At 49.4% G+C, this 16082-nt stretch overlaps 2 protein-coding genes across 2 annotated transcripts; both read left to right on the forward strand.

Moving 5' to 3' along the window:
* The first annotated feature begins 411 nt into the window (after window positions 1-411).
* Window positions 412-13300, forward strand: ogre (optic ganglion reduced). The gene is made up of 4 exons (XM_033474545.2): window positions 412-3164; window positions 6010-6117; window positions 7367-7522; window positions 9081-13300. Exons 1-4 carry the CDS (start codon window positions 2916-2918, stop codon window positions 9651-9653), a joined length of 1086 nt encoding a protein of 361 aa, XP_033330436.2. The 5' UTR covers window positions 412-2915; the 3' UTR covers window positions 9654-13300.
* LOC117222739 (innexin shaking-B) lies at window positions 13228-15793 on the forward strand. Its single transcript, XM_033474616.2, is given in 5 exon segments — window positions 13228-13240; window positions 14649-14799; window positions 15143-15268; window positions 15270-15360; window positions 15767-15793. Coding segments are annotated over 5 exon segments (408 nt in total).
* The last annotated feature ends 289 nt before the right edge of the window (window positions 15794-16082 follow it).

Raw genomic sequence — 16082 nt, forward strand, 5'->3', positions numbered from 1 at the left:
TGCATTTTCCACGGTGATACCGAGAGCACCGAGGTTCTACGTATTATTCTCGAGGCGACTGCAGGGTTCAATTGAATAGAACGATCGAATTAAAGCGATTTACTTTCATTGCGACGTTACCGACGTCGCAGGGTGGGGCGGAAAGGAAGATAACGAGGAGGAAGGGGGGAAGCAACGGTGTGGAATGCCTGCGATGTTAACGATTTTCGAATATACCAACCGAAAGAAATTACATACTTTTATACTCCTTCGACCGTATTACGTTTCGCGTAATTCCACGTAATTTCATAATTCCGATATTCAATTTGTTCATCTTCGATGTACGCGTGTACCTCGACCAAGTTTGTACAGTTTGCCGGGTGGCACGCCACGGCGGTGTCGCGTTCGCGTTCACAGTCGCGGCTAAAGCGGAAATGCCGGCGGCAGACGAAACTATTTCTACCGCAGGTGCGTGCATCGAAGTTCCAAGCGCATCGCGGAATCCTGATAAACTTTTTCGAACCACGTTTCACGGAAGCCGAATCGACGCGGAAGATTCGTCGCATCGACCGCATCGAGCGAGCAACTAAACGATACCGTTACGAAGAAATTATTTTTGTTCGTGCCACCGTCGAGTCACCGATACCATACGATACACGATTTTCACCGATGCGCCGCAAAATATTGCGGATACGAAATTTCTTCGACTCCTTCGATTATCTCCGCGTCTCGCCTTAACCCAAATACACGAACGTTTTATCGTTCGGAATACCATTTCAGGACAAACGTTTCGAACGACGTTTCACGCTGTTAATACTAAACTTGCCGAACGGCTGCAAAAGGCTGGATAAAAGTTTCCTTGTAAAAATAACAAGACCGAATTTATTTCGTTTCACATGTTAAATATTCGATCGTTTTCTGCCAAAGAATCCCTGCAATCTCAAAAAGTTTAAAACAAAAAAGATGTCGGACCGGATATCTCCGAACGGAGATGTTAACTTGCAACAGGGACTCGCCTCGAACGTTACTCATCGTCGAAAATGGCTAGCTTACCGTTCGATCGTTAGCATCGATCATAAATTCTACCGCTTATTCTAATCGTGAGTAATAAACTTTGAAAGAGCGAACAGAGATCGACTGGTGCGTTAGATCCTGAGATTCGGGTTATATTTTCGAAAACGAAAAGGAAAACGAAAAAATAACAGCCAGAGGTAGACCGAGCCGACAACGAGCGCGGTCGGCAGCTAGTATGCACGGTAGCCGGAGCGGATCGGTTGGCGGCTAGCGGCAGGCGGCAGGAGCATGCACTATGGCGGCGGAGCGGAGCAGAGCAGAGCAGGGTATAGCCATAGCGTGTACAATGCGGGCTCGAGTTTAGGGGGGAGTTTGAAGCAGCCGTCGGACTGTCGGACCCCCACCGTTTCGATCCCCACCTCCCGGGGCCCTCTCCTACTCGTTTCTACTCCACAGCAGTCCCCCTAGCACATCGAAAGAGTTTCCCTCTCGCCCCCCGACTGAACAACAAGCCACTGACTTCTCGTCAGTCGACGTTGAAGAGACTGCTACGCACGTACTACATAGGTGTATATTGCCGACACAGGATTCGTAAATCGTACTCGTTCGCTGCCGATCTCTACCTGCGCGGATACACCCAGGGAACGGGCCGAGAAAAAAGTGCCGCGCCGACTGAAAGACAGGGTGAAACCGGCCGAGCAGAGAGACAAGGAAGGTAGAAGAAGAAGAAGAAGAAGAGGAGGAGGAGAAGGAGGAGGAGGAGGAGGAGGAGGAGGAAGTAGTGGTAGAAGGAGAGGAGAAAGAGGAAGAAAGAGGGAGAGAGGCGACAACGCCACCGAGAGACACGGACCAGGGAGAGAAGAGAAGAGAAGAGAGAAGGTTGTTACACAATTTCGCGTCAGGCCCGAGTTTCCCTGCGATCGAAGGATTGACAGTGAGTGCCCTGTCTCTGACACGAAGCGATCACCGCTCGGCACGACAACGAGGACGACGCACCGGTGTCTGTTTGGAAAATCGAGAAGGAAAACAAACGAATCGCATGTAGCTATTCGCGGGTAGAGGTCACGCGTAGAAAGAGGACACACTGTAGTACCGCCAGGTGGACCGGCATTTGTTTACGCGTCCGAAAGTGCACGATCGATCGTCCGAGAGAGGAAGAGGGAGAGAGAGAGAGAGAGAGGGAGCGAGCGAGCGAGAAAGAGAGAGAGAGAAAGAGTGAGAGAGAGAGAGAGGGAGGGTGTACGTGAAAGGAGAAAAGATGTCGTGATACGATACGTGTGTTTTGTCGACGACCGTTGGCTGCGTTCAATTCCTCGCTGGCTACAAACTAAACTAGAAAGATCTCGTCGAGAACGTGGTTCGGTGACCGATCTGCGGAGCGCGCGCCGTGCGAGCGAGACCGAGCGACCACCTTTCGAAGAAGGAACAAGAGCCTCCGTGTAACTGTGACCCGCGCAAGAAAGAGGAGAAGGAGGAGGAGGAGGAGGAGGAAAAGGAGGAGCGGGTAGTCGGCCAGAAGAAAGAAGAAAGAAGAAAGAAGGAAGAAGGACGAAAGGCCGAAGGAGAAGGAGAAACTGGAGAAAAGGAAAAGAGGAAGGCAACGCCGCGTGGACGTGGACACAGCCGTACGGTCCGTGTATCCGTATCGTTTCGTTTCATTTCGTTTTACCGCTTTTCGTGGCGGCCGCGGGTAGATGAGGTCCTGCGGAAGTTGCCGCTGTTTCTCGAACGGTTCCCCGTCGTTGTACCCGTGATAACGAGTCGGTGATAGCGCGGCGCACAGGTGATCGTCGTTCGCGACCGGAAACGCGAACGACAAACGCGACGAACTTTCCCTCGATCTCGAGTCGGACGACGACGACAAAGGTTGTATACGCCATCGTGCTGGTCGCGCGCGCCGAACCAACGACAGCATCGTCGACATGTACAAGCTACTAGGGGATCTCGGACAGTACCTGAAATGGCAGGAGATCACGACCGATTCGATGGTGTTTCGGTTGCACAACCATTTCACCGCGGTGCTGCTTTTCACGTGTTCGATGGTGATCACCGCCACCCAATACGTTGGTAATCCGATCAACTGTATCGTTCAGGGCTTGCCCACGCACCCTATCAACACTTACTGCTGGATCACGTCCACGTTCACCATGCCGGACGCGTTCAATCGACAGGTGGGTAATCGATTGTAATTTCAAATTTAGTTTATTACGGACCGGATCGTCGCGTCCCCGCCGTATTTCGTGCCACCTGTTGACGACGTCGCGAGGCCGCGAGGCCGCGCGAGCCGCGTCTGCTCCGAGCCGATCGAATCTAACTTTCGTGTCCAGAGTGTCCGTGCATCGATTCGAGCCGAATCTCGCCCGGTTTCGCTATTTCGCCCGTTTCGATGCCCATGCCACGCGCGCACGTGCGCGACGAGACGAGACGCGACGCGACGCGGCGATCTCCACGATCCTGCGACACGCGAACAACGGCCAATCCGGTTTATTCGATTCGTCGTTATCGAAAATTCGTACTCGCAGCACGCGACCCGATAGATTCGAGCTATCTGGGACGTTTTCACGTCGAAAAATCTGAAACCCTGTCGATAGGGTACGTCCACGATTCTACCGTATCGAAACAGAGGTTAAAAATGTTCTCTCAAGTAATAGTTCTGGAAGAAATTGATAGATAGCGTTGCAGGGGGTGACCCGTCGTTTAAATTGCTACCGCTATCGAACGATTTCTTAGAAAATATCAGCAGGGACTAAAAGATTTGGTTCTTGGAATCGTCCGTGTCCCCCGTATACGTATAAATCTATACGTGTCCGGGACACTTTTTATCCGTCGATATTATCCAAATGAAATCCAGTGCCCGACCCTTTTCCAGTTTCCACGACCACGTTGCTCCTAAATCGAGCCGAAGCTCCTACTTTTCGGAAGGGGCTGTTCGAGATAATTAAACGATGGATTTTTCCAGCCGAAATTAATCTCGACGATAACGCTGCTTGTGAAACCTGATTTCAACGACCCGAGGTCAACGATACAATACAATTCGGATACGTAGCGGTTACAGCTCGACTACCGATCGACGTTGAGCTTCGCCAACCGATTCGTAGAGTTTAATATCTGTATAATATAGAGTTTAAAATAATCGGTTTTAAATAATTTGAAAATCTCGACGAATCAATTTCAACATTTTCCACGCCAACTTTCGAAGCATCGCGCGCGCGCGCGCGCGCGCGTCATCGTTGAAAAATTTGCACCACGATTACGTGTTTCGTTGCAGATACCGAGTTCGCGCTCGTTTATTTTTCCATCGGCATACGCGACAACGCGGTGCCGCGCTCTCGATGCGTTGTTATTTTAGCCAGATTTTATCGGTTCGATTTTAAAGAACTCGATTAGGAGCGGATTCGTCGCAGAAGCGTCGTAGAACCTTTGCGACACGACGGAACAATTTAGCTATTGTTTCCACGTTGTTATTTTTGTATATTCTTTAGCGGTAAACTGTAAGAAACGAAGAACGAGCCGGGCTTGTCAGATCGGAGAAATTTGCTTCCAATCGGCTCCTCGGTATCTCGAGGAATAAGATTATATTAGGCGTTCGCATCCCCGCTTTGTGTTACGGACCATGATCGAGGCCTATAAACGAGGCCATCTCGCGCCGCTTTTGCAAACATCGGCTGAATAAATTTATCCAAGGGAAAATATATTTTCCCAAAGAACGAATATCCGCGAAATCGAAGAAGATGCGATACCTCGAAATCCAGCTTCCGTCGATAGCACAGCCGACAAGCTGTTCGCTGTATGCGTACGTAGGACGGCGTACGATAAATACAATAATCTAAAACGTTCGATTCAGATTTTACAGATAAAATATCCTAACGACCGGGGACGATCCTATCGACTACCCGCGGCGAATTTAGCGCATCTTACCGTGCAACTCGTGGCGACAGTTTCGTCTTCGTATACGAATGCTAAAACATTACGTAACGCGATGAAAAAAAGGAAAAAAAGAAATTATATTCCGACCGTTTGGCTTCGATGTTATTTTCGATGCCGTATTTGAATACGATTAGCATCGAACAGATTATTTGGGTATGACATCATTTTGTAGAAAATGATGTCATACCTCGATGTTTGTATATCCGCGATGTGCCCATGACACAATTAGAAAGTGAATTTTTGAACGCATCTTATCTCGCATCGGTGCGTCTCCCGTTTCAACGACGCATCGTCCGACCAAATTACAATACCCCGTTAAACAGCATCGAGCGAACACGGAGACTAAACATGTTGCATGCTCGCGCAACAGTCTCGTTCTCTCGTGTACTTTGCGAAAGTTATTATTTCTGTCTCGGCGTCTATGAACGATTCTTGCACGGCGATCCGAAATGTCCGAGCGACGATAAATCGTTTCATCGAGATGTACACCGGAGATCGCGCCGGTCCGTGGATGCGAACGCATTTATAGCCTCCTGCACGACTCGCGAGGGGGACATTAAAATGAAAATTCTAATAGGGTTTAGAACCGCCGCGTACACAAAGTGAATCACTTAAGATGAAAATATCTCCGCTATTTATGGTTATATGAAAAACTCCTCGGAACAAAGTCGCACTATTTTAAGGGGTGCTGGAAAAAAGCGAAGTTCTTCCAAGGCCATTTTTGACGACGCGTAAATGTTTGAAACCGGCATTAAAAAAGAAAGGAAAAATGTAATTCGAATACCAAAGTACGTCACCGTGTATTCGATCCCTCGACATTTTATGCGCGAGAATATTTAAAAATATCCGTTCGTTACGTACGAACGGGAATTGTTTATTCGAATAATATTCCTTGCATAATGTTCGCGCGACGAAAACACGATTACTCGGGAACGAGAATTTTGTTCGTAGATACACGCGCAGCGGGACAATATATATGCTTTCGAATTCGCTCGATTCAAGAATCACAGCCGAGACCTCTCGTTTAAAAAGGTCTCTCTCGGTTTTCGCAACCGTTTCGCGATTAATCGTTGAACCGATTTGTCGTAGGTTGGCCTGGAGGTGGCGCATCCAGGGGTGGCGAACGATTTCGGCGACGTCGACGCCAGGAAATACTACACGTACTACCAATGGGTGTGCTTCGTGTTGTTCTTCCAGGTAAGGAGAGAGCTCGGTATATCTGTAATCTTGCACGCGCGACAGATAAACCGGGGGCGACAGCTGCGCTTTTACTTTAGGCTTTGTTTCGCCCGCTGCCCATTCTCGCCTTTCGTATCGAATACCCGAGACCGAGACCGAGACCGAGACTCGATCCGAGGAGCGATTTTACCACCACGGATGACGCGACCACCGTACTCGGTCTCGGTAATCTGTACAGCCGCTGTTAGAACCATCCATCTTCTTCCGGATAATCTAAATCCCTTGCCCGGGTCGCTCGTAAATCAGGATCCCGTTCCTTTCTTTTGTACAATTTTATTAGCAGAAATTGTTCGTAGAATCCAGTCTTTTTATTTCGTATAAAATAGCTGCGGGTATTCGTTACGCGTATACGTTTGCGAAGCGCGTCGGTCGACGTCGAAATTGCTAGAAATTCGAATGTAGATAAAATATTTTATTATTGTCTTTACATTGAAAATAGTACAAAGTGCCGGGTGAAATTCTAACGTCCCTGCGAGCCGAGTTTCCGGCGTTCGCTTGCTTTTGGCAGAGACTGTAAGCTTCTCGGTTCAGCAGCCGCCCTACGAATGCCAGCGTTCGGCGGTTTGCCCGTCTCCAGGCGCTCGGACTCGGGCCGGGTCGCGGTCTCCGGCACCGGATGATCAATTTTTATCAGCGAGAAACAAAGAGTTACCGCTATACTCTCTTTGTAATACTTCGTACTCTTTTATTATTATATTTATATTATATTAATTTTCAGCCAAGCAAAATCATATCGTTCGCTACGTTCCAACGCGATAATCGTTTATTCTCGTAGATAAGCGCAAGTTCGTGCTCCTTGAATATTCACCTTCCAGCTTTCGTTCTTTTTTGCACGGTTACGATTACGGTTGCAGTTAATTGCACGATACATCCGGTGCATTCTTGAGAACCGACTCTAATCGTAAGAACGATCGAGCAAACTTTGACTCACCGGATAAGTCGCTTAACCCGAAGGATCTTGATTCCAGCGAAACGTCACGGTTCGAAGTACTAATTTCCAGAGTCGCGAGAAACGATTAGGCATCGTTTGAGATCGTTGTTCTTATCTCCGTTGCCGCCGGCGCATCGTTCCAAATCGAAATAACCGTCGAGGAGTCGTTGATCGTTCTAAAACCTCTAATTTTCGTCTCTAGCATTATCCGCAGCATTTGTCTACAGTTTCGACGATCGTACCGATTCGAACATGTGTCTCTGTCCACTTGAACAGGCGGTGATGTGCTACGTGCCGCAATGGCTGTGGAACATGTGGGAGGGCGGTTTGATCAACGCGTTGGTCATGGGCATGAATCACGGCCTCGATCAAGACGAGAACATACAGAAGAAAAAGTCCGTGTTGACGGACTATCTGATGACTCACATAAAGGTAAGAGAAACGTTGTCGCGCACGAATTCTAATCGAACCTCCGACTTCGAGCCGACTCGCTCTCTTTACGCGTTTCGCGAGAAAACTGCTTCTTCTCGCAACGCGTCGCCGCATCGTATCGCCGTTCGTGTTCGGTACACGGTTGTTGCCACGAACGTCGAACGTACATCGTAAAAAATAGCGATCGAAGATAATAACATTTACAGAGGGGTAGGACGTTGCATCGTTCGCAAAGTAGCCGCGTCGACGCGAAAGAAAAGAGAAGAGAACGTCGAGGCGCGCAGCTGATCGTAGAATTTCGTCGACGTTCGTCCGCAGAATCTGATACTCGGTCGGGCAAACGAGTTACGGGCATTCGATACGGTTGCTCCCAATTACAGCAAAATTGCAGCATCGACGGTGTAAGATCGGCCGAACAACTGCACGTACCTCGTGCCTGGTTACGTACGAGTAGACAGATGTGTATCAAAATTGATAGGTCGGCAGATTGTTCCAATTACGTCGACGCTAAGGGTTAGCCGTATTGAAAGTGATTGACGGATTATGGGAGCGAGCAAGATGGAAACACGATCTCGTGCCCGTTCTATGCGAAACGCGTCCAAAGTACGATCCGTCTTGAATTTTGAATCCACGATCGCTCGACGCGCCACGCTCGACCGGTGACCGAGCGTTTACCGATACTTCGTCGTCCTGTTCTACGGATGCGCGCGATCCGATCTGTACCGGATTCGGTCGTTTCGCTCGATTTTTACCATGTCGGTAAACGTCGGTTTCACGGTGTACCAATTTTACTAAATAGCAGCATCCGCGTTCTATTCTACTCGTACAGAATAATCTTGGTGTACGATCTTCGTTGATTTTCTCGTCTACTTTAGCTAGATTCGACCATCGAGAACGCAAATGTTTGTCTGTTCGCTCGAATCGTTATCCTATCGCTAATTGTATTTAGTCTGGTGATGACCGCGTGTCCGATATTTAGTCTAAAGAGAGCGAACATCGGTCTCGCAATCGTCGAGACGGAAATAGTCCGCGGCTTGGATAACTTTTTCCGAGAATAGTCCATATACAGGGTTTCCGCTCCGAATTCGCGCTTTTACCGATCAAAATTCGCCCGTTCGGTTTCCTTGCAAAATATATTTTTCGTCGAACTTGCGCGCGATCGCATCGTTGTATATAATTGATTCGAACATCGTACTCCTAGGCTTCTGGTTTCGAGGTAACTTCGAAATAACCGCGTTCCTGAAATCTGTTCGATCGCGCGAGCCGACCGGTAGAACGCCGAACCGTGCGAGAAAAAGCGACGTTGGAAGTTGTCGTCGTCGTCGTCGTCGATTCCACTGTCAGAGTCCCGTAGAGACTCGGCGGCACGCGCAGCTGCGCGACAAAGACCGAGCCGAATAAGAAACGAGGGAAAGTGTCCGGCATCTACCGGGAGATAGATGCGAGGCGAGGCGAGGCGAGGAGAGGCGAGGCGAGGCGATGCGACGACCGGGTTTAGATTCAATTTGCCTTCGTTGAGACCAATTCGTGCCAATTCAGCGACTGCTTCTTCTTTCAGAGCCACAACATGTACGCGTACCGGTACTTCGCCTGCGAGGCCCTCTGCCTGGTGAACATCTTCCTGCAGATGTACCTGATGAACCGGTTCTTCGACGGCGAGTTCCTCAGCTACGGGCTACGGGTGTTGCAGTTCTCCGAGGCTCCGCAGGAGGAACGCGTCGACCCCATGGTCTACGTGTTCCCACGGGTGACCAAGTGTATCTTCCACAAGTACGGTCCCACGGGAACGATACAGAAGCACGACTCCCTCTGCATTCTACCGCTGAACATCGTCAACGAGAAGACCTACATCTTCATCTGGTTCTGGTTCACGATCCTCTCGGTGATGCTGCTGGGTCTGATGGTGTACAGAGCGGCGATCGTGTTCGCGCCGGCCGTCAGACCTCGTCTGCTCCATCTGTCCACGAGACTCTTGTCGATCGAGACCTGCAACAGCATCAGCAGGAAGATCGAGCTCGGCGATTGGTGGATTCTCTACGTCCTTTCCTCGAACATCGATTCGCTGATCTACAGGGACTTCCTGCAGGAACTGACCAAGAAGATGAGCGACGTCCAGTCGGTCTCCGCTTGATCGAATCGACGCGACCACGAGAGCCCCGCGAGACCCTTCGTCTCCTCCGGCGTCTCGTTTCTTTCTCTCTAGCTCCTTTCTTCTCTCCATCCGTCTCTATCTACCTCTCCGTCTCTCCGTTGCTCTGTCCTTCCGGGCGCTCGCTCTCCGCCTCGGCTAGTCGTGGACGCGAGAAGAGCGCCGATAGAAATCGTTCTCCCCGTAGAAAAGCATCGCGCGATTCTGCAACGGCTCGCCCCGAGTATAGTTTTCGTATCCAGCCGAGTCTAAAGAGAACGATCGCTGCGCACGACTGATAGAGAGTACGTTGCGGACGCGCGTCGATGCTCTAATACCGCGCAACCGCGCGACCACTCTAGGATCTCTCTGTATGCGTGCAAAACCGAGGCTGCGCGTGCGAGCGCGAATAGCTGCGTAAAATGCCGTTCCGCTCTCGACCAGCGTTCTTTTCCTCCCGCCCCGTGTCCCGGAGCGAAGCCGCGTTCGTCGCAATCTTTCTCTTTCCCTTATCGAGAGGCAATTGCTCAAAACGAAGCGGCCGTGTCGCCGCGACCGTCCCGCGACGCCGATACAGGAATTCTCGATCGAACGGATCTTACGGTCGGAGCAGAGACACGCACCGTTTTACCGTGCAACATTCTCCCGCCGTGAGATCATCCGGTGACACCTGATGCGACACGCGTCCATCGTAACGCGCCCCATTGCGAGAAATTCTATTTTCATATACATTCCTAGCCAGCGTGTTCGAACGGCTTCGAGGAGCGCATTTCCCGAAGCGAGCTACGATATATTCCTCGCGATCGCGATCCGCGTACGTTTCTCGACGCGTTCTCCATTACATCGTATGGTCGCAGGGCGAGCTCGATGGGCGAGCCGCGGTAGCACGATATCGTTTCAAAAGCTCGCGCGCGAGATCCTGCCCGATCGTAGCTAATCGTTCGTCTCGCAACACTTTGTACCGACTATTTTACCCACTTGTGTTCCATCGACGGGAAAACTGTGTCGAGAAGTCTGTTTAATAGAATACTTTTTGAACCACGTGTTTCTCTTAGCATTCGACGCATTCGCGTCGCGTCGATTCTGTAACTCGCGTACTCGTTCACTGGCAAAACTCGTACGTACGAATCTCTACGGATCCGTACTCTCCAATCTCTCCTTTTCTTCTTTTTTTTTTTTTGAAAAGCTGTTACGCGTTCCTCGACAGACTGTGGGAGATCATCGGGGGGACAGTGGCTGTTCACTCCGATTCTCTTGCGGTTCGTACAATTTCGTTGCCGGTTTTTCGTTCGATATCGAACGCCGTCGAGATCGCTATTTATAATTTGCAGAGCGAAAGAATTTATGGAGAAAAATTGAACGATTTAACCGGGCAAAACTAGTTGCTGCCTCCGACATTTTTGTTCAACGCTAAACCCGACGCAACCGAGCAAAGGGTCGGTTCTAGGTTACAATGATCCGAGTCGAGAGACTGCGCGTAGAAGAAAGTACCCCGAAGAGCGAGTTGATTCTGTTACAAGAGTAGGTTACAAGCGATAGACACGTTACGCGAGCTTCGAGAGAAACGTATCGTTCTTTTTTTTCTCTCATAGATCGATCGATGCCGCGAAAGAGAATTCTATAAAGCGTTATAGATTCGGTATCATCTATTTAGGATAATGATGTAGATAAAATTAACCGCAACGCGTATCTCTTATTAGCACATTCAGGATGGACGATACCAAATACGCTTCGCTGGACCGCAGATTTTGTGCATTGGGATAAACATTTCCGACCGGAAGAATTCACGAGTTGTTTTTGTTATATTTTCTTTCGATTTATCAACGTTTATTACCACGGAAAGAATACGTTTTGTTTTCATTTCATTTCATTTCATTTCCGTTTCGCAGAGTCGACGCGAAAGGTTTCTATTTTTTGCACGAACGTCCGCAGTTTAGGCGTCGTTTTTACAAATCCAACCTTCGGATATTCGAAGACGATAAAGCAACTGCCGAATATTCTTAGTTTTATCTGTCCGAATGCTCGGTTCGAGTTCCAACCATATCATCCTGAACGCGTTAACGTGTAAAAAACCAATTGTTATTCATTTTGTATTGTTGTATATAAAATTGATTCGATAATATTACATTTATTCGCAAGAAAAGGAATCGAATATTTATTTTACGTCGATCCAAGTTGCGCGCTTAATTTTATCGATCCGAACCTTGTCGTCGGTGCAATTAGTTCCGAGTACCGATCGCTTGTGACCGTCGATTCGCTTACAAACGAGCTCTTATCGGGTCTATCGGATTCGTCCGAGAATAATTATCGATGATCGTTCACGGTGTACGACCTACCATCGATTACCGATGAAAATACAAACGTTAACGAAACGTTCGTAGGAAACTGTTCTCGTAGAAATATTCGTACTTTTGTATATCCGATCGATGTTAGAAAAAATATTTCTATGAAAACTGCGATACTTTCTACCGGAGTGTCGTTGAAACTTGCAATTGGCGCGCGAGACATTGGCCGTAGCCACTGACAGCAAGGTTGGCGAGTACCGTCTCTGTTGCAACAGTTTTTCTTCGTCGTACGCGTCTTCCACGTCGGGTAGACTCGATAGCGAGCGTCTAGAATGCCGAGCGGATCGTCGGTTGCCAACGTTCTCTCCGCTTCATCCTCGGCAAAGAAATCTCAATGGCGCGTTGGTCCAAACTGCGGGTCCCCTTCAAAATCTAGAAAAAATTATATTTTCGTTAGCCGGAATCTGCGAAATTCGGATCAAATAAGTTAAGTTTCAAACGATATAGAGAAATGTCTCGTTGTTCTTTCTGCGAGAAATAGGAAACGCGTTTTCTCTCGTAGAAATAAACGCCGTTCCATTCTCTGTGCCGCGAGAAGAGGCACCAGTTTCCGCGTCTTCTCGTTAGTTCGATAAACTTCCTTTACCGTCTAACGCGTCGAGCACGTAGAAATCCGTCGAACGAGTTTTGTCGAGTCCGTATCGAGGCGGCGATGTATCTTTTCTCCGAACTCCGAACGATCGAAGAGTCGAACCGTGGAGATCGACGCTCTGCCCCCGTTTATACTTCGCTGCCAATCTATTCGCGACGAAGCGAACGAACGTCGCTATACTATATTCTCGATGTACCTACTTTAACTCGGTTATTTTTCCGACCATTTATTTAGTAGCGAAACGAGGAAGCCTTTACGAAGCAGTCGACGCTCGCCGATCGGCTTCCCGTTTCGGTCGCGATCCTGCCGCGCGAGCGCCGACTCGACTGCCACGCGACGCTTTCGAAGTTGATAGAGGTTCTTTCGTTGATAGCGTACAACGATAACGCGTACTCCGACGTTACGCTTATCCTTTAGCATTATCGTAGCGGTATTCGAAGAATCGGAACGCATCGAACCGATTTGAAAAGCTAAACGTGCCTAATGAAAATTAAGATAAGATAGGTTACTCGTTACGCGTTTAGGCGAAACGAACGGTTCGTTCGTTTGCGAAATTCCAAAGGTGATACAGCGACGAAGCTCTTTTGGTCTTCTTTAGATGTTGAACGAAGTTCTCGACTATTTTTACTGTTACTAGATTATGGATATTACGCGTTTGTACCATATCGAATAGTGTAAAGTAAAAACGCAATAAAAGAACGACTTCGGCAAAATGCTATCAATGTTTCGCAGTCGATATCGGTTACCACGGATAAGCGACGAATATTATTATATCGAATCGAATAGAAAAGTACAAAAAAATCGTACACGTTCGAACAACGACGCATGTACAAATAAAGCTTTTTGGTAGGATCCGAGAATTTTCTGGAGGTGCCTATAGGTCATCCAGAATCGATGGCGACGTCCGAACACGGGTTCGCCGATTTATTTCTTCGCGGACAACCACGCGAGAACAACTACGAGGCATTATCGCCAGGGTAAGAAAACCGAATGTAGCGATCGGACGACACATTTGTTTCGATGACAAACCTCCCTGAAATTTCCCCTGGTCACGATCTCGATGACGCGGTCGCTTTTGAGAGAGCGTGGGCGGGAGAGGCCAGCGAACGTGTCAAGATTCTTCGCGAAACATTTAATTCTCAAGAATAGAACTTTCCAGGGATCTTTTCGGGAACGATCTCTGCACTCGTAATAATAATAATAATAATAATGATAATAATATAACCGTGAATTTTATGTATTCGCGACGACGAAGAAGAAGAAGAGGGTTTTCTAGCGGCAGCGAGAGACTGTTCGAAACGGACGAAGAGGGAAGAGGGAGGAAAGGCTGGGGGAGGAGAGACAACGGTAAAAACTACAAAAATAAAATTGGACGGACCTGGAAGAGATCGGGGCAAAATAAGAGAGTCGCGGCAACCGGTAAAACCGTTTGGCCTGGCGACTCGCGGACGCGTTTTCCGTCAGTGCTCGTTCAGAACTTGTGCCGGAAGCGTCAACGATCGAACAAAAAAGCATCCTTCGTCTCTTCTTCTTTTTCGGTCGCCTCGAATCGCGTCGCGGTACGAATCGGTGTCAGCCAAGATCGGAGACGAAGAGTCCCGAAGGAAATCGGTGCTCGGCCGCGCGATCTTGATCGCTCGAGCGGCATGAAGTACTCGTCGGCCGTCGAATCGGCCGCAGGGTATCGCGCGAACGGCGATTCTTCGGGCCTGTCGCTCGATGGGACTGTTCGGGGCGAGAAGAAGACGCGATCGATATCGTCGCGGGGCTTTATCGTCCGCGACGCGCGAGTGTTCCTCGACCGATCGACCCGCTGGAGAACGTTCGGCTCCGGATCCTCGTCGGTCGTCGACGTTCGACGTTCGAGCGTACTTTCCTGGTTTCGCGCGGCAACGGGCGAATTCGATCGACCGCTCGCACCGTTTTCTACGCGATTTCTTTCCGAGAGCCGTCGAACGGCGATCGCCGATGTTTCGACGAACGATCGACGAGGATCGAGCCCGGTTCGTCGGAAACGAGCGGCGGGAACGCGGCGCGTCGGCGAACGGAAATGAACGGAAGCGATCGCGGTCTCTCGGGTGTCCGGGGCGAAAGACGACGGCATCGCCATCAGGCTGCACGCGGCGGCGACGTCGGTCTTGATATTAACGTTTTCCATAATTATCAGCAGCGAGCAGATCGTGGGAAATCCGATAGAATGCGTCCACACGAGGTATTCTTAAAGGCGACGCAACTCTTTGCGAACGGGAAGAGTAAATAAATTCTTCTCGATCGATCTTCCGATAGGAATTCGTCGGCGTTGAAAAAGAAGCTTTTTAGCCTCGAAGAAAAATTAATCTGTAGTTTACTTAGGACCGAGATTCGACGATTCGTTCGATCCGACGATTCGTTCGATCCGACGATTCGGACGTCGTTGTCAAAATATTTACCTCGAACGCGAGCAAAATTCTCGTTCGCAAAGTGTTTCGATCGATTCGATGAAACGATTGAAACGAAACGAAACGAAGCGTCTCTTCCGCGAACGTTCGCACTCCTGGATCCTTCTGTTCGCACAGAGATATCCCCGTCGAGGCTTTCAACGCTTACCGTTGGATACACAGCGCTTATTTCGTGACCGGAGCGACGTTGGGGATCGTCGGAGCCAACGTTGCAGCACCCGGTGTCGCGCCGTCCTTTGGAAATCCATCGTCGAGAAAACGATCCCGCCGTTCCGCGGAAGACCACCAGGAGCCTCAAGTACTACCAGTGGGTCGTCTTCGTCTCGGCGTTGCAAGTGAGTGCAGATTTTGATCGCGACGCGGACGTAGAATCTGTAGAAAGGAATTCTTGAAATTTTGCCATTCTCTTCTGGAATTTCGTCTCTGTTTCTGCGACGCGTCGCGAGTCGAACGAAAATTGGATACCGATCGAAGCTTTCGCGCGCAACCGTCGGAATAGTCGCAAGCCCGATTAGGAAGAAAAGCGACAGAATCTGCTTAGAAGTTTGCCGAGCGTCGAGGCGACTCCTTCCTCTATGGTATCGGCGTCGGAAATCGGTGCCGTCTCGGTGGAAGGCGCGGCGGTCGCGGCGGCCGCGGCTACGCGCCGGGATCGACGCGTTTTACTAATGAAACACGTGTTCCCGAGGAAACCACACAAATAGAACTCGGCGGTGCGGATATGATTGATTTGTGTTTAAGGAGTCGGAGAAACGGGAAGTGAGCTGATCGACGCGTAGGTGTTTCCGACCGTTTTGGCCGAGTACGAGGCTAAATCGATTATTTTCTTTTTCGCTGTACGCGCGCGGCCTTTGAACGCGCTTTCGCGCTCGCGGCTGCATTTGTCGCGAGGCCGACGCAATTTTCACCGAGATAATATTATCGCGGCCCATTTCTTATATATATATATGGCCGCCTTTTCCGCGAACTTCCGAACGGCGCAGCGAGATTTTTAGACTCGGATGCTGGACAAAGTTAATTTATCCGTTGCAACGAGAACAAAGATTCTTACGAATCG

Source organism: Megalopta genalis, chromosome 10 (assembly GCF_051020955.1).
Source record: "Megalopta genalis isolate 19385.01 chromosome 10, iyMegGena1_principal, whole genome shotgun sequence".
Classification (NCBI taxonomy): Eukaryota; Metazoa; Arthropoda; class Insecta; order Hymenoptera; family Halictidae; genus Megalopta; species Megalopta genalis.

Excerpts from the sequence above, each read along its gene's own strand:
- ogre (XM_033474545.2), top strand. The coding sequence starts at position 2,916 with ATGTACAAGCTACTAGGGGATCTCGGACAGTACCTGAAATGGCAGGAG. Across the intron at positions 3,165-6,009 it reads CGGACGCGTTCAATCGACAG|GTTGGCCTGGAGGTGGCGCA; the intron begins GTGGGTAATCGA and ends GATTTGTCGTAG. Across the intron at positions 6,118-7,366 it reads GCTTCGTGTTGTTCTTCCAG|GCGGTGATGTGCTACGTGCC; the intron begins GTAAGGAGAGAG and ends CCACTTGAACAG.